This window comes from Barbus barbus, assembly GCF_936440315.1.
Source record: "Barbus barbus genome assembly, chromosome: 9".
Taxonomy (NCBI): domain Eukaryota; kingdom Metazoa; phylum Chordata; class Actinopteri; order Cypriniformes; family Cyprinidae; genus Barbus; species Barbus barbus.
The window spans coordinates 17,480,266-17,505,448 of record NC_136737.1 but is presented as its reverse complement, the minus strand read 5'-3'; the positions used below and the strand labels follow the sequence as shown (position 1 = coordinate 17,505,448).

General features: G+C 36.7%; 2 protein-coding genes across 2 annotated transcripts in view; one reads left to right on the top strand and one right to left on the bottom strand.

Moving 5' to 3' along the window:
* Positions 1 to 216: 216 nt before the first annotated feature.
* rpp21 (ribonuclease P subunit p21) lies at positions 217 to 6,621 on the bottom strand. Its single transcript, XM_079425612.1, has 5 exons — positions 6,469 to 6,621; positions 6,286 to 6,386; positions 6,131 to 6,213; positions 5,924 to 6,058; positions 217 to 1,803 (listed from the first exon to the last, which is right to left on the bottom strand). Exons 1-5 carry the CDS (start codon positions 6,523 to 6,525, stop codon positions 1,694 to 1,696), a joined length of 486 nt encoding a protein of 161 aa, XP_079281738.1. The 5' UTR covers positions 6,526 to 6,621; the 3' UTR covers positions 217 to 1,693.
* A 1,559-nt stretch (positions 6,622 to 8,180) lies between these two features.
* The window catches only part of LOC306874867 (glypican-5-like), a gene marked incomplete at its 5' end in the record, with an annotated part of 58,509 nt that continues 41,506 nt past the window's right edge, over positions 8,181 to 25,183 (top strand). Inside the window, 6 exons of the mRNA XM_079425158.1 lie at positions 8,181 to 8,349; positions 9,974 to 10,135; positions 12,865 to 13,574; positions 15,841 to 16,022; positions 16,193 to 16,252; positions 16,589 to 16,711. Coding sequence (XP_079281284.1) covers positions 8,181 to 8,349; positions 9,974 to 10,135; positions 12,865 to 13,574; positions 15,841 to 16,022; positions 16,193 to 16,252; positions 16,589 to 16,711 — 1,406 coding nt within the window. The remainder of the gene's footprint in view (positions 8,350 to 9,973; positions 10,136 to 12,864; positions 13,575 to 15,840; positions 16,023 to 16,192; positions 16,253 to 16,588; positions 16,712 to 25,183) is intronic.

Genomic DNA, 25,183 nt, shown 5'->3' with positions numbered 1-25,183 from the left:
AATTTAAGGTGAAAATTTACATTAAACGACTACTACTACTACTAATAATAAATAATTATAATCCCAAAAGGGCTTAATTTCCTTTATATAAATATAATTGAAAAAACTAATTAACAAAACACACACACAGGTTTTAAAATGTAATGGTGATGATAATAATAATTCAAAAATAATTATATAATTATTAAATTTAAAAAAATAATAAAAAATACTTTTACAAGCATTATAAAATGTTTAATTAATATCCTTACTTAATAATAAAATAATACATATTGTAAATTTTGTCATTGTTGTATTTACTTTTTATTATAACTATTACACTTTATTTTAAGGTTTCCTCATTACAGTGTAATTATACATTAAAGTACGGAGTAATATTAATTAATTGCATGTGGTTACTATATGGTTAGGGTTACTTGCATGTAAATATGTGTAATTAATTGTTATTATAATAGTAAGTACATGTAACCTGTGTAACAAGGACACCTTAAAATAAAGTGTTACCACACACACAACTTTGCATAATATAATTTTAATGTTTAAAAATTGTGCGTTTAATATTGTATACAGTATATTAAGACGAGTATGATGGAGACACTTGATCTAGATCTTTTTAGACCTTTTTTTCACCTCTGATGCTCCTCGATATCATTTAGCACAATTCCTCAACCACACGATTTTAATTTCTAATGCACTTCCACTGACATTATGCGATGCAAATTGAATTAAATCATGTCTTCCCATGCCTCTCGTTCTGGCCTTCAGGGCAATTGATTCCATTCTCTAATTCTAGGAAGTGGGAGGGGTTCTTTGGCTTCGACGAAGCCCCTTGGTGCTACTTTCCGTATTGACAACCCATTGATGCATATCCTCGGCACCGTGCAGATCCATATCCCATCCAATTAACAACATCAGCAGCGACTGAATTACACTCATGCATGTGCAGATGTCTTAATATCACTTATAAATTATCGCCAGGGTGCAGGATATTATGAATATGCAACATCCGTTGCACGTCCAAGATTGGAAGTGCGATACTCTGAGAGGTTGTGCACGCAAATTTGAATAATTCATGAACGCGCATTGCTGTGCAAAAAGAAGCCTTTTGTTCTCATCAAAAACTTCGAAAGTGCAAATATCAAAACCTTTATACCCAATACGTGATGTAATGCCTGACCCTAAGATCAAGAGACTATCAGAGATCAACTGACTGGAGAAAAAAAACAGTAAGGCCTTAGAAGTTGAAAAAAATCGAAACGTTGTTCTGAAACGCATGTCTAAGTGTAAGCCGCATGTCTAAGTGAAATACCCACATGATGGTTTAGATAAAGAGGTAATTTTGCAACAGTAGATCAATCAATTTTTATGTAGGCAGCTGAATTCCCACCAGGTTTCCATATGCTCCGGGTGATAAAAGAAAATGCTTCTGTTGCAGGAAGCCATATAGAGTTCAATGATATTAAAGCATGCATAAAAGTACAGAATAAAAGTCATTACCAATGTAAATCAGCCACTTACAGTAGAATCACTATTGCAATTCAAAACATCCATTCAATGCGGAAAGAAAAACGATATTGCACATAATGTCAGAAGAAAAAAAAATGCATCTTAAGGCTGGAAAATGTAAACAAAAAATTAAATACAAAATACCACCCCAAAAGTTCACTTTAACTAGTTATATTAATACACAGTGTCATGAAGGTTTAGTCACATTTGCTTGAGCTATAGACGAAGTCTTCGCTGTCGTGGACGCTGAGCCAATATTCTTCTCTTGGGTTGTGCACTTAGACGAAGGACCAGCATCTGTAGACAGTAGAATAAAAGATCATGTATATTTACAATATTAAATGTTTGATGTTTGATACAATGTTAAAGGTGAATTGTGTCATTTGTACAAAACTGCTTATAATGCATGTTGTCTTAAAGAGGTCATATGATGTGATTTCAAGTTTTCCTTTGTCTTTGGAGTGTTACAAGCTGTTTGCATATATACATTATGATTTTAACAGAAAAAAAAACTGTGAAAATGCTACAGTAAAAACCTGTTAGATGGTTAATGGTAAGTTCCTGTAAAATTTACAGGAAAAACTGTAAACTGACGTTCCCAGAATTCCCTGCGTTGCATTTCAAATTTTGTTTGAATTATGTTTTTTCTTTGAAATAAGTATGTTTCTTCTTAGTTTTTTCCTTATCTGTTATGTTTATTAGGGTTGTATGTTACATCTAATGCTGTTAAATTAATGTTTATTGCATATTTCAGTTTAATGAGTCTCACCATGGTGTTTAGTGTTTGTGTGAATGACACTGTGCATCTTATATATTATAGATATATATATGTGTGTGTGTGTGTGTGTGTGTGTGTGTGTGTGTGTGTGTTATTTAAAAGCTGCTTGTGATAGGCTTAGGTTCTATTAGTAAAGTCTTTCTCATCACCACCTACATTTGGTGGTTATCAGTGTATTTCAAAGGTACAAAACTGATTTCAGTACTTCAATAGGTTGGTATATTAAAGGGGACCTATTATGCATAAATCACTTTTACAAGATGTTTGAACAGTTATGTGGCCGCAGTGTGTCAAAACAACCAGCCTATAATGGTAAAAATCCACCCACTCATTTTTTTATAATCTAATAAAATCATAAACTGTCTCTTAGGACGAGCGGTTTCAGATTCTCCCTCTGTTCACGTCACCGAAGGGAAAAAGTCCCACCCATTAGTGATACTGCCCTATAAGCATAGACACAGCCCTGAGTGAGAATCTGTGTCTGCCTCCGCCATTACTGATCACTTGCTGTAGCTGCTGGAGATATACAATGTTGGCGCCAAAGAGGCATTTCAAGTGTTGTGTTTTGGGATGCACTAACAAACATAGGACTCTCCATAGACTCCCTCCATCTGAGCCGCTGAGGACACTGTAGTTAAGTTTCATTGTCTAAGGAAATGTCCCGGAAAAAAATGGGTAAATTCTCCAAAACATGTTGGGATCAATACCAACGCTTCGTGCACGAACGTCAGCTCCAGACAAAGAAAGTATCATGCATTTGTTTTCCAAATTGCCCTTCTGAAAGAGCTTCTTGGCACTCTGTAAAGCTAATGATGCTAAAGCTACCATTGTCTCTGTCTGTTCTCACTGTTGTCTTCATGAATGATCGTGAATAGGAATGTGGTGGTTAAAAGTTGTATATGAAAGCAATGCGAGTCGATTGCTTGAGTTTGTTGAGCTCATAATCACGAGTGGGTCTTATAACGTTTGTGATAGCATGCCATGCACTATGAGACCAGCTATATTGTTATTTTTATCCTGCCGTGCTCCCTGTCTGTGTAATTCATAAAGGCAAATTTATTATGCACAGTATAATCAGATGACTGACTTTGAACCAGAGTACGTTTTCTGTAAAGATAACAGTCTTGTATTAATAGTGGAATGTTTATTTGCAAAGGCTAGCACTGCTAATGCAGAGCTGGAGCATTTGAAGCTCCGCCCTCTTCTCCGGGAGCACCAGCTCATTTGCATTAAAGCAACACACTCCAATTCAGAGTGTTTTGGCTCATACCTTAAAAGTGGTCATTTTAACAAGCTATAAAAAATTATCTGTCGGGTATTTTGAGCTAAAACTTTACATACACACTCATATGTGAATATCAGAGACTTATTCTACATCTTGTAAAAAGGAGCATAATATGTCCCCTTTAACATTATATAAGTTAATGAAATTATGGTATTTAACTGTAAATTTAAGTTAAAACCATAAAACCTAAAATGCTGTAACTGTATTTTTTATGGTAGAATTCCGGCAACCACAGATGCCATATTTTTACCGTAAATTTTACGGATTTTTTTTTTTTTTTTAGTGTATGATCCGTAAAGTCGCAAAAATTAAATCTCAAACCCAAAGAGATATTCTTTATAAAAGTTAACCTTTTCACACGTGAGTTTAAAATATTCTAGCTGAGCCCCCAGCGTGAGTTTTTTCAGGCGACCGTTATTTTAGAATGTATAGCCTTATTGTTTCCATGGCGACGCGTCGTGCTTGTCATGTGACACACCGCAGCAACAATAGCGCTGTATGACACATGGATCGCTTTTACTTCGTTTTTTCCTTTTTTTATTATTAATATTCACAAACATACTCACAATTATGAAATATCTGATATTCCGATTCTCAAATATGTGCAAGTAAATTTATTTGGTAGTTTAAATACTTTTATAATGACCGTGTTAGTTGATCGATACCGGGTGATGGGCGCCGCCATGTTTGTTCGCGCTGAATCCGAGCTGTGGGAATAAGACCATGTAAATTCATCCTCTCTTCCCGAAAAACGTTAAAGTCAGTCTCCGGTTAAACTGGGAGAAGAGCAGAGTAAACGTTAAAGTTATCTACACAATCTGTATATGATATCAATAAAACATGCTGTCAGATTATATTTGTAAGGATCATTATTGCTGCTTCCATAGACATCAGCGTGTATTTTACAAACTATAAATGTATGGTTTTGCTAGTACTTATGTGTATTTAAATGTCTGAAACCTAAAATAAGCATTATATGGTTGAAAACACTGAATATTTGTGATAATATGACAAGCGCTCGGCAGCCAACGCGCGAAAGCAGATTTGAATTCAGCAGTTGATGACGTGACTCACTGAAGGTTCTAATCACACCGGTGTGATCGTACGCGTTAAAGGGTTAAGACTTGTCCATGCCTTCCTAAAATGCCTCAATAAAACACACCCCACATGTCTACGTCACTGTGTGGGAAGATTTGCATAACACCGCCCAAACAAAGAAAGAGGGCGGAACTATTATTCTCGCTGTATATTGTTGCCGCCACCATCGTCATGTCGTGTAGTCGCTGTGTTTCTAAATATGGTATAAGGGGCGTACCATTTCCGTCACACGCTTGAGGTATTCGGCCAATCACAACACACTGGATAGCTGGCCAATCAGAGCACAACTTGCTTTTCAGAACGATGAGCTTTATAGAAATCTACATGTTTCAGAAAGGCGGGGCAGAGAGGAGCAACAATAAATGTACAGTATGTGGAAAATAATGTGTTTTTTTGAACCTTAAAACGGGTAAACTTTGCATTACACCAAATACACAAAATAATGTTCTTTTTAACATCGTCATGTGACCCCTTTAAATTTGCTTAGTGCTACGTGACTAACCTGCTATTCTAACTAGTAACATATTAGCCAGTGAGATTAGCATATCATTAGCCGACTAACTAGCTTAGCTTTTACAAACAGGAACAGTTGTTGTTTTATTCCAGTTAGGTCACAAGATAACTGGTTCGATTAGGCTAGCTTTGCATTCTGCTAACTATAATTCTGTCATTAGATATTAGATTATCACTAACAGATTAGCCTGTTAGTTTAGCGTTCACTGTTAAAAAAAAAACACTTGGAAATTTAAACGTTTGTTTGTTTTTGTTTGTTTAATGTCATTCCAGCTTCTGTGGCTATTTTCATGGTGACTAATATTATGACTGAATTATATCATGTTTTTAGAATTAAGTTTTGCCAAAAACTGCAAAACTGCATTTGGCTTAAAAATCTCTTTAAAAGAGTTAACCGAATAATGAGTTGAAACCTGCACAATCCTGGAAATTGGAAAGAAATTTGGGACACACAACAAATAAATTGAGCATATTTGAAGATTTATAAATGCTTAAAACAGACGTTGAAATTGCTGTAAGGACCTCTATAGCGTGACAGTCACATGTCACAAACATCTTAGGTGTCTGGCTAAAAAATGTTAGTATCCATGAAGCAAAGATGGCAGCATACAGGGTTCATACTTCCATCAGTTATGGCCAAGCCTGCTGAGCAACTGAGATGCTGATGTATACCTTTCTCCAGGTACGTTTGACCTTCTTTTAAGTAAAATCAATGAACAAAGACAGTCAATGTTTATCTTTACCTTGTGAGGTCTGGTTTTCTAGTTGAGCCTCAGGTTGATCCACCCACAGTTTGTGTTTTGGGTTGTTTGGGAACTGTTTGGTCAGTCCACAACTTAAACATCGCACAACAGTCTTATGCTGTCGCATCGGTCCTCCTTCAATATGAAGATTTAATATACATTGTTCATTTTTCATAGATGGCTAGATATATAGATAGACTGACTTACTTTTTTGTCGTACAGTTGATGTGACGCCTGGTATTAGTAAAGTGCAGCATTTTTTGCAAATGGTTCTCTTTACTGATGGATCTCTGCAAGGAAATGAAGCTCCATCATTGATGTTTGTTTAATATCCACATTATTAATAAGGAGACACTACTCACTGTCTGAGCACCAGTCGTTTGGAGATGGTCTTCTGAGTGAGGCAGTAAAATCTTGCCAGTTCAGTATTCTCTGGATTTTGAGCCAAAACGCAGTGAGCTGCCTATAGGATCCATCATCAGAAAACATCAAGAGAAGGTTTGGAGATATTGAAATAAACAGATCTGACACACACACTTACTAACCTGATAGAGGAAGTTCAGGCGTTGATATGCTTCTTTATCTTTTATATTCCCGGCCATGTTTCTTAAGAGACGTTTGTCTGTCTTTGAAACTCAAAAGTGTGAATTTCTACTGTGCATGCTCGTTTCGTTTTACTCCTTCTGCTTCTCAACAGTAGGTAAAATCACTATATTTGCTGTATATCGCCATCGCGTGGAACAGCGATGTAATGACATCATCTTCATATCATAGGTTGTAAGAAATAACCATACTGCGCCTCATGGCGGCATGACTATGACACACTTAATTCAGCTGCGTTTGGGGGTTTGCAGCACGTGCATAATTAGTCATTTATATTGGAAATTACAGCATGACATGTAAATATATGAAGAAGAAAAAAAAAACTTTCACTTTCAAAATATAGCCTCCATTTATACGTGTGTGTGGAAAATGTACAATATTGATATGCATGGGTTGCTAGGAGAACATTTAATATTCAGTAGACAAAATCTAGTGCTTGCTTAAAACCCATTTTCAGACAGCCATCTTTAATTATTAATATAACGGTTTCAAACCATCCCCCCCCCCCCCCCCCCCCCCCTATAGGTCTAATATTGTCTTAAAAAGTCGAATATTTTTTTTTTCCTAACCACTATTCATGTTCGGTAAACTTTAAAACAGGTTTATTTTATTTTTATATAGTCCTATAAAAACTGTTACTTTAAAAAGAAAAACAATAACTTTGAGGAATTATTATTATTACTATTTATTTATTTAAAGTTTTTAAAACGAATTGAATATTATCTAAAGGTATTATAACTTTGATTTGAGGGTTTTTTCTGCCCACTATTAATGTTAGATATTTAGATATTTATGTTGAAATAAAGAAAACAAATATTTTTACTACCCCTTCCTGTCAAAAACTGTGAGTGTGTTTATATATATATATATATATATATATATATATATATATATATACATATATATATATATATACAGTACCTTGCAAATATTAATACCCTTTTTTGGCCTCCTGGCCAAACTGAGCAACTGATGGAGAAGGGCTTTGGTCAGTGTGGTGACCAAGAAGCTAATGGTCACTCTAGTTGATCTCCATGATCATATGTGGAGAAGGACACAGGAAGAGTGGCTTATACACAACTCTGTCAATGTCCTTGAGTGGCCAAGCCAGAGCCTGACCTTGAACCCAATCAAATATTTATCAATAATGCTGATGTATAATATAGTATAGTATAGTATAGTATAGCCTATACTGGACTAGTATATAGTATAAACAAGCTTTTATATTGTTACTTTAATGTGTATTCACATTTATTTAAACACACACTTCATGTCAAAACTGTTTTTTTTTTTCTGTCTAAAAAAAATATTTATCTATTTTAAGATTTCACATTGTTACACTGTCTATCTATCAATCTTTGCCAAAGGGAGAGCGGTCCGGAGTGGGTGTTGGGCGCACAAAACTGGCTGTCAGAAGTCTCTTTCTGCGCACACACACACACACACAAGGCCCTTCCTCACATGTCTTCAGTCCAGTCTGTCAAATCACGCAGCATGTGAAGCCCCCGCGAGCCTGGAAAACTTTCTCTCTGGATACTTCATTAAGCGGTTTTAAATGTACATCTCTTCCGGATAATACTTTTGACTCTTCTTGGGGGCTTTTCTCTTTCTCATACATTGACTCAGAGGGCTTTCTGTGGACTGAGATGGTGCAATGCTCCGCAGGACAGCAGCGCGTGTATGTTGCTTGTGGATCCTGCTCTCCAGTGCGTTGATATGGAGAGTTCACTGCGCCAGCGCGCAGAGCTGTCATGAGGTAAAAACCGCTTTCCAGCTGCGCCAAGTCGGTTCATTAAGATGGGTTCCGGAGACCGCAGCAACAGGTTCGTTTATAAATACTGTGAGAAGCCGTGTCTAATATAGCAATACATGCATATTCTCAACACTATTTCCAATTCAGAAGTAATTTCTTTGCTTATTGATTCACTCTGCACAATTATTGCCAAGAAAAAAGTTACAGTAAACTAAACACACTGACCAATAGCGGGGCATGTTGTCACAATTGTGTGAAGTTTAATTTCAGCTCAATTTAAGCTGTTTAACTATTACGCAATTACCAATATACAAATATACAAAAATAACAAAACCTTACATTGTAATTAAGAATATAATGTTATTAAATGTAAATGTCTAACATTTCAAACTGACTTTTATGAAAAATGCATGTGAACTTTTCGTCAAAATGTACCTTCTTTAGATATTGTGACTGAGATGTAGTTTTTTTTGACCCTTCTAATCACCTTTTAAATTTAAATAGGCCTGTCATGAGGCAAATTATTTCTTAGGTCATCCTAACTGCATGTAGGCCCACAATATTTATACAAGAATTTGAAAAATATTGTTTAAAATAGTTTAGATGAATTGCAGCCTGTCAAGCAGTAAATGTTAACATATGCATTAGGCAAAACGGTAATGTAAAGTGTGTCCGAAAAATTCATCTAACAAATAAGTAATTTCGATGACAGAGTATAAATCAGAAATGTCAGTTGTGTTGACAAAATTAACAAGACTGTGGGATAGGCTGTCAAATGTTTTTCATGTTCCACATTTCGAGTTAAATCAAAAACGCATTGCTGAATAGAAGTCATCTCAAGAATGTTTGGGAGTTGCTATGAACTCAAGTTCTTTTGTCTCAAGTTCTTGTTTATGGAAAGGATACATTAGAAAAGTATAATCGTTACAAAACAAAGTTTTATTCTTAGTGCGCAAGTTTCAAGGCTTCGCTCCATGTGTATTGAGAGGTGAGAGAGGTCAGCAGAATGACGGTGATCACAGTCAGCTGTTCTAATGCATGGCTTATGGGGTCCCTTCGGTGTAAAATTGGTCACATAGGATAGGGCAGGGTGACTGACAGAGCAGATATCGTCTGTCTTTATCACATGTGTTCTGCTCTTTTACATGCACCTTTTTGCCATACAACCACACTCTATGTGTGGACCCATATGAATATTTTAAAGACAAAATGCTTAGATTGCTTAATTTTTAAGTGTTGAAAGGTCACATTTTCCAGAATTGAGGTATTATTTAGGTTAATCTAGACTCTGCAGTAAAGTTATAAAAACTGTTAAAATCAGGAAATTGTACATTGTGCCTTCTCAATTTTCAAAAAAAATTTTGTATGTATGTGTATAGTTTATATGTCACACATAATATCCAAAATCCACACCAAATCACTTGGTGGTTAATTACGGCCATGATCACAAGTTGTCGTAATGCTAAATTTCAGCTATATTTGAACAATTATGTGCAGAACAATACCTGAAATGCCAAAAGTGGAAAAGGTAACATGCCAAAAAAAAAGATAATTGTACCAATGAAAACCATCATCAGAACTTTATTGCAAGATGTGATTAAAGAGAGACATAGTTTGGAAAGGTTACATTAAGGTTTCAAGTAGTCAAAAATGCCCCTAGAATTGAATCGCCTTCTATGATTAATCCTCCATAGATGCAGATCTTCTCATCTGCAAACACCAGGGCCCCACATGCTGTACCCGCAAGATGGAGGAGAGCTACTATGCCGCTGCCCAGAGAGACACACTCCAGAACATTCTCTCCTATAGCTTCGAACTCAAATATCTCATCCTGGGCCATGCCTCTTCTTTCCAGGGTATGTATCGATATAAGTGGAGATTCATGGTCGAATAAATACTAGGCCATGTGCTGTTTGCATTTGCAGCAGGAGCAAGAGGTCATGGGATCGAGTCCCTGCCACAGCAGGTGATTCACTCGTTCACTACATGCTGTGGCTTTGTACGCTTGTATGGAAGACACCAGGGTAGTGTTATGAGTCGTACACCGTGACTTTCCAAGGGTTACTTGGAGATTTGCTTTTTGTCCACTGTTTTTCACACTCACAGAATGCTCCTTTATCTGCCTTAGGTCTCCTGTGAAGCAGTACATGTGCTTCTTAGAGGTTGATTGGCGCTTTAGAATTAGGACAAGGCTTTTCAGAATCAATGTTTGAATAAAACACAAAAAGAAGCAATCAGAAAGATGTTTCTCACTTAGACTGACTCCATGCATGTCATTATGTACTCCAGGGCATTTATATGTATAACATGAGACATAAGACGCTTCAAATTTACAACTCTTAAGTCCTCGCCCAACCAAATATTTAAGTTCATCCAATTTGTCTGCCCAAACTTGTACAAAAACCCTTTCAGGTTCACAGGAAAAGGGCACTGTCACCGTCCTCTCTGTCTTTGCTGCCAGCCGAGTGAATATTTAACGAGTTTAAAGCAAACAAAAAGAAAAATGTTGAAATTCTTGGCGTATCCGTGGAGATCCGTCTCAGTGCACTTCAATGTATTGCTCTATAATGAGAGCTTTTGAAAAGATCAGTTGTCCTTTTCTGCTACTTTTCGCATGGTTGTAGCTGGTGGCCTGTTTAAAAGAAAGAAGGTCTGTAAAGTGTTTTTCATTCCCACGTGAAAGAGGATTTTTAATGTAGACCGTTTTTTGTCTATATGCCTGTGTGTTTAAGGGTAAAGTAATAATTCAAGTATGAACCTTGTAGACTCTCTTGGGAATGTGTCTGTTTAAGAGCTAGTTCCCCCAAAACTTCTGTTCTTACCAGTATGGTTTTCTTTCTTTCATGGAAGTCAAAAGTAAATAGTTTTCAGAATCACTTTTTCTTAATGGGACAAGGACTGTCAAGGTCCAAAAACTACACCAATGATGAGACGTGAGAACCAAAGATGTTTGATATTGCTGACATCAAACCTGCCCCAAAATACAGGGAGGATGATTAAGTTAAAGATTTGAGAATGAGAACATTTTTGGGTGAACTATTTCTTTGAAAAGTACTCTCTGTTTCTTTGAAAAGTAATTTCACTGTAAAGCAAATCCAGCATATGCTATTCACATACCATCTGTTTGGCAAAGCCCAACTATCCTCTCCAACCTAAAAGGCACTAAAAATACTGTGTGCTACCTTCTCTTGATCTAAATTCAGTCCTGGACTGGGTACAGTGAGTGGAGTTATTCTGACACTGATCTTTTTTAAAGTAGGACCCACATCAAATCCAGTAGGCACTGAGTTAATAGAGTGGTCAGGGGTACGGTCATTCAAGTTGACCCAACTATCCATCTTCTCGGAACATCCTGCCATCTTTGAGGTGAGAGGTCATTTGTGGTGCATCCCGGGCACCCTTGATTTACCCCTGTGATCTGCATGACCTCCCCCCCTCTACATGCCTTCATGGCCCAGAACCATATGAGAAGAACCCCATTACACGATCTGGGCATAATCCCCTGCCATGTCACCTGATACTGAGGTGTTTGGATGTAGTTGCCAAGATACTCCCTAGTCTGAATTTTTAGGCATCTAGTGCTACAAGTGTTTGAATTGAACCATTTTTTAAATATAGATTTACTGTAGGTTCAAAGTGTCAGTACATAAACATGTTTCCAGTACCACCCACCTGAAATGCTTCCTAATCATTCATACAAACCACCCATCCTGACTCTGATGTATGGGGCTTGGTTAAAGGGATCTAGATATAGTTCCTGACCTGAGAAGGTTACTCACATGTTGTTGGGATTACAGGATGCCTGGAGTGCCACCGAGAGATGTGAACGCCAGTAGCAAGAACATTGATACAACAATTCAGAATCCCTGCCAGTTTTCTTGCAAAACCTCAAAGGCTTGTTATAGAAAGATTGTTATGTGTGTCTTTTAGTACTGTGAGCCAAACATGTGTTCTTTTGTTCCTCCATCAATAAAGAGCAATCATAACTTTCGGCTTGCTGTTTGCATGCTAGTCATTCGCAGAGAAACAAGACAGAGCTGGAATGCTTTGGTTGTTATGAATGAGATGACATTAAAGCAAACTGCACTTTGAAGGGTTTTACCAGCTGTCAACTTAAGTACCCGTCTGTCACATGTCACACAAAGTTAATATGCCATTGTAAATAATGCATATGGTACAAATGACTATGATCCTCAACTTCCATTTGCAACCCGGACGCATATTGAAGTATAAGATGTCGCCCTGACTGCTAAAATTGGTCATAAGCTAGTCGCATGTCCAACTAACCTTCAGCCCAATAGCGCCAGCCCAAAAGATCCATGGATTAAGTGTTGTCAGCTCCCATTAGTCCAATGGAAAGAGAGATTAGATGCATAAGAAAGAGTTGTAAGCAATGCTAGACAAGGCAGAGGTGAACCATGACGGACTAGTATGTTTGACCGTCTCATAAATGTCAAACAAAATTACCGCAATTGTTGGTCCTCTCATGTTACGAATGTTTATGCATGTAAGTTGACTATGCTGTTTAGGGACGTCAGTTTAAGTGCTTGTTCAGTCCAGAATTCCTCTTTTATTTCCTCTTCAGATACCTTCCATTCCCTGCTCTCCTTCACTCTAAATCACACCTACTCACTCTTCGACAGCACCTACGAGACGATCTCTCAAGACGCGAAACCCTTGGTGTCTACCCTATTCTCTGACCTTGACCTCTACCTCCGAGGTGATGCCAACATCTCTGTGGAACACTCAGTCCACAGTTTCTACGACAAACTGTTCCCATTGGTATACCAGCACTTGGTCAATCCTGGCTTGGGTTCAAATGTTTCTACCTGGTCCTCCGAAGGAAGCGAGTGCCTACGTGCCACTCAGCATGACATTAATCCCTTTGGCCCTCACCCACAAGAACTTGCTCAGGGACTGTCCAGGGCACTAGTGGCTGGTCGTGCCCTCAGTCGGGCGCTGGTGGTAGGTGCCGAGCTTCTGAATGCCACTGAATCGGTGGGAATGGCGCGCCAATGTGGACGTGCACTGGTGCGCATGCTGTTCTGTCCGCACTGCCGTGGATTGACCCTGATCCGGCCTTGCGGAGGCCTATGTCTCAATGTGATGCGGGGTTGCCTGGCAGGCGTAGTTGAGCTAGATGGGCCCTGGAGACACTATGTAGCATTGCTGGAGGGGCTGAGCGGGGCACTATCAGGGGGATACGAAGTTGAACTGGCACTTCTACGCATCCGGGAAAGAATTAACGATGCCATCCTCACTGCGCAACTCCACGGACCACATCTCAGCGCCGTGGTGAGTCATGCTTCTCTGATTCATAGAACACGTTTATTTTTATTCCACAAATGAGCTGCACCATGTGCTGGACTAATCAGGTCTAGCGTGCATGCACTTGCAGCAGCATGTTCAAGTGATCAAATGTCTCGCCCAATCAGGCTGTGCAGTTGTAAGGCTGCAGTTTTGCTCAACTGCTATTCTTCCATGTACTTAAATCTTAAATTGATAATTCTTATAAATTAGCTTTTGGCCTAAAAATACTTGGTCTGTTCTCAGTGGTGTCATGTTGCCTTGTAATTATTATATCTGCAAGGAGTTTATTATTAGCTCAATGATTAGGAGCGTGATTATGTGGTAATATGACACCTACTGTAAAAAATGTGTTGGTCATGACAGTGTGACTATGGCTGTCTGTAAGTGAATACCCAGCCACCCACCCTGAGGCTATTCATACCATCAACGCCAGAGTCTGTGTGCACGACATAGGACGACCGTCTGTCAGTCACTCTCACTCGATTCTTTCACTGGAATCATGGCTAAAGGGGCCACAGAGGTCAGGGGTTTTGTGACAGTTTGGCTTTGCACCCATCATGTCCTGGTGATGACAGCTCTATATTGGTAGATCAAGTTTGAGACCATATTCCTACAAATCTCTCTCAAAGAGCATAGACTTGCCAGTCAGAATGGGAGATATTATTACTTAAGCCCCCAACCGCAGCCCCTATAAACGCCAACCCCAAGCTTACTGCTCTACAATGGAGGCTGCTTGTGGGAGTTTGACCCCCCTTAAACACTCCATCACTGGATTAAATGTTGCTCACTCACTGATGCCAGGCTGAAATGACTTTGGGCTCGCGTTACCTGATCTAGACCCAGGTTTAAGAGACAGACTGCTAAAATTGCTGTTAGATGCAACCCTAATGGAATTGACCTGTAGACTGATCAGTGAAGTTATGATTTGGCCAAAGCAAAAACTATACCAATGGTTCCACTTTGGGACACAGAATTTACATTGGACATCAAGTGGCAGCCCAACATAGAAGGACAGTTACAAAAAAAATTTTTTTGATTTGTTTCATGCTGTTAGAAGCTGCACAAACCATGTGTATCTTCACTTATTTGATGTGGTTTTTATTCACCTGCCTTTCATAGATCTGTTCATGGTTTTTGAGAATAAGAACCCAAAATAAGTTGTGATACTTGTCCATGTTGGCATTTAACTAATTTGGTTAGCTTCTGCTAAGATATGAATGAATTGCCAAAATACTGTAGAGTTTTATTTTGCATATTGCTTTATTTACTGTGAACAGAAATGATTGTTTATACTAATGTCACTATCAGGCTCCTTATGCAGTGGTCAGGATGTAATTGATACCTGTGTTGTGGTACAAATTGGCATTTGTGCAAACATATTAGCATGTGGGGAATTAGATGTACACTACAAATGAAATCAGGTTCGTTAAAATGTTGTTGCTAATTGTAAAAACAATGAGATTCTGAAGAATAACATGATATCTTCATTGTTTATAAGATGTCTTTATGTGCCGCCCCAGAACTGGCATTGATATGGAGGACTATGCGGCCTCTCCAGTCCCTCACGCTGCATGTGGTCTGGAGCTATCTTGGTGCTGCTTGAGTTGTTTGGGTGTTGTCTGGTCTCAATCAGCCGATGTCCTGCATGCAAATTCACCTCTGGACAAAGACGGCTCCCGTGAACCAGCCGGCCCCTTCCCAAAAGGCAATGTAGCTAGCGAGGGGCCAGAGCAGGGGAATGAGAAAGTTTGGCTAATCCTTAGATAAATAAAGCTCTGTAGAAGATATACAAATACAAACACATTTACACATGCACACATTTATAACTTCTTAAGTACTTATTCCTTTTTCTAATTTCTGGAATATAAATGACATATGTCAACTATGGCAAAACAGAGTATGATTGCCCAGCTTATTTTGTCTTTTTTTTTTCAATTTAGCGATGATGAGAGGCTGAATAAAATGAAATACACATTTTATGTGTACAAAAATGTTCATGTATAATAATTCAATATCCAATACAGTGAAAGTTTGAGTTTATTGTGCAAGTTTGTTCCAACTAGTAAACAATAATATTGTAAATATTACTAGAGTGATAGTGTGCCATTTATTAGTGGCCACTAGATGGAGTAATCTCTTTGAATTGGTGTGAGTCAGTTCAGGGCCTAAATTATGCCATTCACCATGATTTTATTTTTTCTTACATACACTTTCAGACACATAATAATTCCTGTCATCATCTCTCTTTCAGGTGGGTAAAGTTTGTGGTTCCTTGACCGAACCGGTTTCTTCCACTCCAGTCAGTCCCACCACAAGAAGTTTGACTCCTTCAGTAAACCCAACCATTGAACTCCAAACCTCAGTCACGTCCTCCAGTACTACAACACTACCTAATACAGGCAACCAACATGAGCACATTACACTGAAAAGAAGGTGAGAAAATGACATCCACTGCATATATACGTAATTGTTGAACCTATTTTGAAATTAAAATCCTTACCAATCAGATGTTTCAGATTGTATACAGTAACTTCTGTTTGTCTTTCTTTCTTTCTTTCTTCTGCTTTCTTTCCTCTGAAATCTGCACTTGTCGATGACCCCAGGTCCCTGCCTCTGAAGCCATCCAAAAACGACAAACCCAGAAGCCTGAAAAAGATTTCAAAGTAAGCAGTAGCAATTCAGCTTCCAGGTTTCCAAGTTTTTTAAAAGAAGAATTATCTCTAATTATTTTGTCATAAAGTGATTTTGGGTGTCAGCCTAAGAATGTTCAAATGATTTAATCCCACATCAAATAAACATGTGCGAGCAAGGAAGAACGCTGTCAGCATTAATAACAATCACAAACAAGTACGGGAGGCCAATCTGCCACTTGTGTCTATCAGTGTTTGGGCATGTTTGATTGGAGAAGTGTGATGAATGGGGCAAAACTAGTTGTACTGCATAATTACGCCTGGTTTGATGGTTTTTGATAACTTCCTGAAAGCCTGAACTTCCTGCAGGGAGTTTATGGGCTACATCCAGCGATACAAATCCTTCTTCTCCACCCTACCGGAGATGCTGTGCGAGGGGGAGGTGGTGATGGATGAAAACACCTGCTGGAGTGGAGAAGATGTGGTAGAGAGGTAAGCTTGTCTTGTCAGAAGAGGGCTTGAACTCAAATTTGCATGTTAATGCGAGGATTAATATGGGACAAGAACATGGCGCACATTTTATTTTATTAAGTCCACCCACTAACGTGTGATTGAGTTAGTCAACACTAAAAAAAAAGACACTAATTCAGCATTAGCTTCAGTGGCATAGGTGGTAATACACATACATTTTGACACGATCGACCCGAGTTCAAGCCCGCCTTTTGCCAAACTTTTTTTCTCCCTTTTCAAATCTTATATTGCATCAGAAAGGCATTTATTTTCAATAAAAATGAAGAAAATAATAAAAAAGTTGAAAATAAGAGTATCGGGTAGGGTTAGGGTAGGTGTAGGGAGTGCTTTGTTGTCCCAATAAGGTGGCATCCATTTAATAATTTGAATTAAAACTATAATTTACACTCAATACGTTATTATTGCATACTATTTTATAATGTACTACAATACTGAGGTGCAGATAATTGCCACTATTTGCAATAAGTAGTATAAATAGCAGAAAATCTTGCTATTTTAACATAGTGTAAATAGAACCTATCGCTATTTACACTTAGTGCAAATAGCTGCTGCCTTTATTTTAATACATTAAAATGCACATAATATTAAATGATTTGACAAAGCGGTTTTAGGTTGTAAAATATTATATATATATTATATATATATATATATATATATATATATATATATATATATATATATATATATATATACACAGTGCCCTCTGTTGGCTGTGAAGTCAAGACATTTACAAATATGATTAAAGCTGCAAGCAGCGATGACGGGCCCAAGCCGTCAGTGCAACCGCCACCCAGGCATCAGGAAAACGGTGCACAGCAAGCACATGCATTATAGTAACCCTCTGGCAGTTTGGATTTGAGGGATTCGGCAATGAAAGGGTTAATCCAAACCATCAAGACTGTGAAACATACACACACAACAATACATAAAACTTCTGTAACACTTTCAATAAAGTTTCAGTTACTAACATGAACTATATTAATTAACAAGAACAATACTTGTATAGCGTTTACTAATGTTAGTTAATATTCAAAACTTATAAACATTATTAAAATTTAAAGTTTTATCTGTCAATAGTTAAGGCACTGTGAATTAACATGAACATTTTGATTAACTAGCATAGTAACATTTTATAATAACTGCACACTATGAATGATTAGTTAAGTATTAGTACATAGGCAATCCATCCTTTATAAAGTGTTGTTCCAGCATTAATAGGCATTAGTAAGCATTTTATAAATACAGCTATAAATGTTTTGTTCTTGAGCATATATATAATGTTTAATAATTGTATTTTAATACTTTATTAATGATCAATTTAACATTTACAAACCACTTATTTAGGAGTTGTCAGTGGTTCATAAGATTTCATAAGTTCATAAATTCATATTATCCAATGAAAGGTTAGATTTTTGTGAATTTTTAAAATAAAAGATCAAACAGATTAACAATGCAGATTAATTTTCACAGCCTTCTTTGATCATATTTACCAAAGGTGCCGATATTTTTGGCCATGACTGTAAAACTTTTGTAACACTTTTCAATAAGTTTGTAGTTTTTAACATTATATAAGTTATCATGAACAGTATTTGTATAGCATTTATGATTCTTAGTTAATAATGTTTAAAATTGACTACTACATTATTAATTAAAATTTCTAGTTAATGTGCATCAGCTACTATACCATGAACTAAGATAAACAATTGTTTACTAACTAAAATAAATACAGTAAAATATATATTATTAATACTTAGTTTGTTAGTTTTGAATGAACTAATGTTAAAATCTATATTCCAGAACTATAATGATTATATAACATTTACTAATGTTAATTAATGTCAAGCCCAAAATGTAATAAATTATTACAATTTAAAGTTGTATCTTAACATTAGTTTATATATGTGAATTAACAAAGAAATGAATATTTTTAATGTTACTATTAACTAACATTAAAAACATAATAATAAATGATCTAAAAATAGATTGTTCATTGTTAGTTCACGTAAGTTAATGCATTAAATAATGTTAACCAAAGAGACCTTGTTGTAAATTGTTGCCAACACTTTTTATGATCTATTACCATTTTTAAAATTATTTTAATGATCTATAAGCATTTGTGAAATAGGTTTGCCTGCATTTCATCTTAGTCTTCGTCTGTGAGCTGAACTGTTTTACTGTTACATCCATGAGATTATGTAAGTTCAGATGTCATTTCACAGGATGTCATAGGTCAGTATCAAATTAGTTTCAAATTATTATTTGCAGCACAAAAATGTATAACATGCATTTTGTGTGATCTCTCTTATTTTGTTAAAGTTATTCACATTTTCACAGATTCTGCAAGGGGTTGCCAAACTTTCGCATGCAACTGTATATAGTAATTATTAATGTTAGTTAATATTCAAAACTTAAACATTATTAAAATTTTAAGTTTTATCTGTTAACATTAGTTAATGCACTGTGAATTAACGAACATTTTGATTAACTAACATCAACAAACATTAATAAATGCTGTGAAAATATATTTGTCATTGGTAGTTCATGTTAGTTAATGCATTTACTAATGTTAACAAATGAGACATTATTATAGTTACCAAAGCTTTTAATGATTTATAAGCATTTTTTAACGATTTTTTTTTTCCATGAACTAACATGAATAATTTTTACTAACACAAATAAAGTAAAATGATATTGTTCATACTTAATGTTATTTGTGAATTAACCAATGTTAAAAATAACTATATTATTTAACTGTTGTTAGTTAACATCAACAATAATTATATACCATTTATTAATGTTAATTAATATTAAGTCCAAGTATTAATACATTATTAAAATTTAAAGTTGTATCTTTTGAACATGACTATTTTTCTAACATTAAAAAGATAAATAAATGCAGTAAAAAAATGTCATTGTTAGTTCATACTATCAATGAAGAATTAACATGCTGTAGAAATATATTTTTCATTATTAGTTCATGTTAGTTAATGCATTCCCTAATGTTAACAAATGAGACCTTATTATGAAGTGTTATCAAAACCTTTTTAAACCTTTTATTTAACCTTTTATTTATAAGCAATTTTTAACTATTTTATTGATCTAAGCATTCGTGAAATATTTTGGCCTGCATTACAGCTTAGTCTGCATCTGTCAGCTGAACTGTTTTACTGTTACTTTTAAACCACTATTAAAGCATCAGAAGTTTAAACAGACCCTCTCTCTCTCTTTCTCTCTTTCACCCACCCCCCACCCCCACCCCACACACAGAAGCAGAGTGACATCAGATGTCTTGACAGTTTTTTTAATTTTCTGCTCTCCATAATGTATTGTAAATTCATGGAATTAATCACATTTCCTCAGAATGACTTGTTCTGTGTATGTATTTTTTAAGTGTTTGGAAGCTGCTCTTAAAAGCTAAAAAAAAAATTGTCCTCTCTTTTTTTACTGTAACTTTAATAAATTTCCATTAAAACACAGTTCAAGATATCCTAAATCCGTTCGCAATTTAGCATCTTCAGTATCTTGGCATCATGTTGATAAATGCTGGTAAAGTTTGGTGTGAATTACTTGTTTATGCTTGGAGGAGTATGAATTCCCAAAAATTCACATTAAAATAAAAATACCCGACTTCCTGTTGGTCGTAGCTAATGACTGTAAATTAGAAAGTTGTCCGGCTTGATAAGAACAATATATGTACCGAGTTTGGTGTCTGTAGCTAAAACTAACACCCCCACTTTTGACAAAAGGTGGCGCTATAGAGTGCCTCCTCCACGCCCATTTATGAGCTTTTTCCAGTGTCTATCTATCATTAATACTGATATGTGTGTTGAGTTTCATGACATTCTAAACATGTTATCTGCCTCAAAATCACCAGAAAATAATGTTCAAGTTTGACACATTGCCATGGCAACAGAATTTTAGATATCAATATTCCCTTCACAGTTTTACATCGCCCATGTTTTGACATTATTCTGGTGAAGTTTGAAGCAAATCAAGTAAAAATAAGATGCTGAATTCAAAGCATTTGAAAAATGACACACTTCCTGCTGCCAGTTGGTGGCGCTATAACTTTCAGTCATAAAAGTCACATCTATCAGATTAGCATCATACAACGAATGAACCAGTAAAGTGTGATCAAAATCAGACAATGTATGTGGACGTTATTAGGCATTTCCTGTTTCTCATTTTTAGCCATAACTTCATCGCCTCGCCCGGGCAAACGGTTCAAGATATCAAAAATCTCTTCGCAATTTAGCGTCCCTAATGTCTTGAGATCATGTTCACCGAGTTTGGTGGCAATCGTTTGGAAATCCTCAGAGGAGTATATCAAATTCCAGAGCATGCGCTTTTTAAACAGCCCTAAATAGCCGACTTCCTGTTGGGCGGAACTTAAGACATGCTGCGCGAAAGATGTTCAGCTCAATGAAATCTATATGTGTACCGAGTTTCATATGAATACGTGCAAGTATGTGTGAGCTATACGTCAAGCTTTTTGACTGTGTTTTGATTTTCCAGGGGGCGCTGTAGAGCTCCTGTGCAATGCCCAGGTCCCAGCCTCTGCGGCGTCCTAATGGCCGCAGGTTCCAATGTGCGTGCATTTGAGCACGTTAAGGCCCCCAAAAGTGCCCTGATAGTCGATATAAAAAAATAATAATAATAATCCTTAGGAAAACAAGAGGCCCCTGCGCTTTAGTGGCTTGGGCCCTAATTAAAAGATGAATATGAGACAAAACTACAGAATGTCACATTTTATTATTGGGTGATTCAACACATAGATGTTTTACCAGCTAAGAAGTTCAGCACTTTTAGAGTTTCATCCCCCTAACTGATGTGAGCTTAAGTATTGGAACAGTTGCCTCACAGGTCTTTCTAAGTGATCAGCTGTGTCCTGCTGCATTAATTCTTCAGATATTACAAGCAGGGTATGTGTCGTATCAGTTATATCCATTACTTCTGTATTCTGAATCTTGCATTCGATGATGACCCACACAAACCAGGATGAAGATGAGGGAGTTGACTTTGAGAGAAAAGCAAGCAATTTGTATGCTAAAATAAAAGAGGAAGTCAATTAGAGCTCTAGCGAAAACAAAGGGCATGGAGAAATCGAGAGTTTAGAAACCACCAGCGACACCAGCAACCAACAACGACCTGATCTGCTGAGAAAACAACAGTAGTTGATGACAGACAAATCATAAAAGCTGTGAAAATGAACCCTAAAAGAAGTGTCTGTAAAATCACCAACAACTTCCAGAAAGCTGGGGTGATGCTCTGACAATCTACTGTCCTCAGGAGACTTTGACACAGAATTACAGATGCTACACAGCAAGATGCAAACCTCTGACCAGCACCAAAAATAGAAAGGCAAGATAGAGTTTGCAAAAAAGCACAAAGGTGAGCCAGAAGAGTTTTGGAACTGTGTTTATGGACCGATGAGACAAAGATGAACCTTCATCTAAGCAAAAATGTGGAGAAAAAAGGGAACTGCAATGATCCCAAGCATACAGCCTCATCTGTAAAGCATGGTGGAGGTGGTGTCATGGCATGGGCATGCATGGCTGTCTCGGGAACAGACCCTCTCAACTTTACTGATGACTTAATGTATGATGACAGTAGCAGAATGAATTTGGAAGGATACAAAACCATCTTTCCTACCAATATTCAAGAAAATGCCACCAGATTCATTGGGAAGTGCTTCATATTGCATCAGGACAATGACCCAAAACACCCTGCCAGGTCAATCAAGGAATTTATAAGGGCAAAGAAATGGAAAGTCTTAGATTGCCCAAGTCAATCTCCAGATTTAAATCTGATTGAACATGAATTTCACCAGCTGAAGAGGAGAGTAAAGGCAGAAACTCCCCAAAACAAACAACAATTGGGATTGGCTGCATTTAAAGGCTGGGAAAAGTATTTCAAAGGATGAGACCAAGAGTCTGGTGATGTCTATGGGTCACAGACTCACTGCTGTGATTGTGCGCAAGGGATCTGCAACTAAATAATAGCTTTTAATATTTTATGTCTGCCTTATGTTCAACTGTCCCAATACTTATGCTCACATCAATGAGTGGGATGAACTCTAAAAGTGCTGTTCTTTTTATTTGGTAAAACATGTATGTGTTGAAACGGCTAATAATAAAATGTGACATTCTGTAGTTTTGTCTCGTATTCATATTTTAATAAAATTTGCAAATATCTTGACTCCACAGCCAATAGAGCAATTTTGTCTTTACTGTTCCAATACTTATTGAGGGCAATGTATGTGTATATATATATATATATATATATGTGTGTGTGTGTGTGTGTGTTTGTGCATGTTTATGTGGTTTATGAGGACACAAATTTGTATAATGACATGGGTATGACAGAGGTATTACAATATGAAGGTGCCTATGTCCCCGTAATTCAAAAGGCTTAAAAAACATACTAAACATACTAAATGGTGTTTTTTTGAAAATCTAAAAATGCACAAAGTCTCCTGTGAGGGCTAAGTTTAGGTGTAGGGTTGGTGTAGGGCAATAGCACACACAGTTTGTTCAGTATAAAAACCATTATGCCTATGGAGAGTCCCGATAAACCACAAAAACCAACGTGTGTGTGTGTGTGTGCGTGTATGTATGCAAAGTGCGTACATATCCAAAGTGTGTTTTTGTGTATATGGCTAAACCATTAAATTAATAAAGTATATATTATTATTAGATCTTTGGTTACAGTAGAAATATTACATTAATACATTTAAGTATAAGTTATTTAAAACAAATGGTTGAAAATAGTGCTTCACACATGCATTTTAAACTGGATACAATATTTCTCAATTTCTTTATTTTGTACACACTGGTTTGTCAATGATCCATATTCCTGTAATGCTGACCAGAATATTAAAGATATATTGTGTCATGGTATTTGCAAGTTTTACATTTAGTTGATATAACATCTACATCATCATATCATTGCTTTGAGTGACTCTATACTGACAGAAATGGAGCATATTGAACAAGATTTTCAGGCTGGCTGAAGACTTATTCCTAACAATGTTTCTGTTTTTCCTCCAAAATTGATTGTAATTGAAGGCAGTCAAATCAGATATCTCTCCAGAAAGGTCTCTATTTACTCTGTGAGGTCATGAAGTTTATAAGATGGCCAAGAGGACTGATGGTTGCCATGGATTATCGTGGCTTTTCTCCAGTCCTCATTCGGACAGCTTCATTCAGAAAGTTCTGGAGCTCTACAAATGAGATTCCCTGAAAAACACACACTCAAAATAAACATTTGCATATAGGCGGTTTTGATATCAGCATATGTTCATTTAGACTTTTTCTCTTTTGACTTCTGCAACACAATCGCTTTGCTTGAATGGAAAAAGTTTTGTGATTCCAGATATATCCCTATTCTGGCCTCATTTGTTCCTCAGCATTTGCTCAGAGGTTAGAGATCCCACTCCCCATTCACCCCCTGGGCAAATTGCTCCATCGCCGTCCACGCTACAGCAACAATGCAATGCTGGCACCCTTCATACTGGGGGCCCAAACACTGGGTAGTCCTGGAGACAGGCCACTGTCACCATGGAGCAAACCGACTAGTTTGCTAATGGTTTTTTTTTTTTTTTTTTTTGAAATCTCTGTATTAAGATGAGAAGTTTTTATTATGTGAAACTGAATTGCTCTGTCTGAAAGATAAATATTTAGTGGTTCCCTAACTGTTATCGATTGATTGCAAATAGGTACAATACAAAACATAAACATTCAATTTAGATAATGCTACATTTTTGCCACATGGCATTTAGGTGACCACTAATCTTTATCTTTCAGGCAAAGTAACTGAGTTCAACATTATAAAAACATTATAAAAGCTATGTATTTTCTAATACAGAAATTCCACAAATTACATAAATTAGCAAGCAGATTAGTCCATTTTCTCTATGCTAACACACAGAAATGAATGGTCATGCTCTCCATTTGTTGGTACAAAGACTATTGGAACAAAATACTAGCATACTGATCAGTATAGACTAAATACTGCCTTCTCTTTTACAAATATGAGACAGAACATGCTAACAGCATGACAGTGCTAAGTAACCATAGACATAGACGCTCTATTTGACCGCTCCAGGCACATAGATGCGGCCGCCATCTTGGAACGGTATTTTTGATGTCATTCACAACACTGTAGGTTCGCACAGAGCCATTGAGCCGTTCTATGCATGATTGTGGCATCTTTTGATTATTCAGTGATTACTATGGTGAATGATGTCAAGTTTACCGCTACAATATGGCAGACGGCTTATATATAGTGGCCCATAGGAACAGTCACTAATGAGGCTTCTACGTATATATCTATGGTGCTAATATTCAAAATAGTATGTACTGTATAGTACTAGCACATGCTGAACACATTAATCAACAATAAATGTTTCAAACAGCAGTACACTATATTACT

What these genes read in the sequence shown, in the direction of transcription:
- rpp21 (XM_079425612.1), bottom strand. Translation starts at nt 6,525, where the DNA reads ATGGCCGGGAATATAAAAGATAAAGAAGCATATCAACGCCTGAACTTC. An exon ending in GCCTGAACTTCCTCTATCAG is followed by an intron (nt 6,387 to 6,468) that starts GTTAGTAAGTGT and finishes TGGATCCTATAG; the next exon opens with GCAGCTCACTGCGTTTTGGC. An exon ending in AAACGACTGGTGCTCAGACA is followed by an intron (nt 6,214 to 6,285) that starts GTGAGTAGTGTC and finishes ATTTCCTTGCAG; the next exon opens with AGATCCATCAGTAAAGAGAA.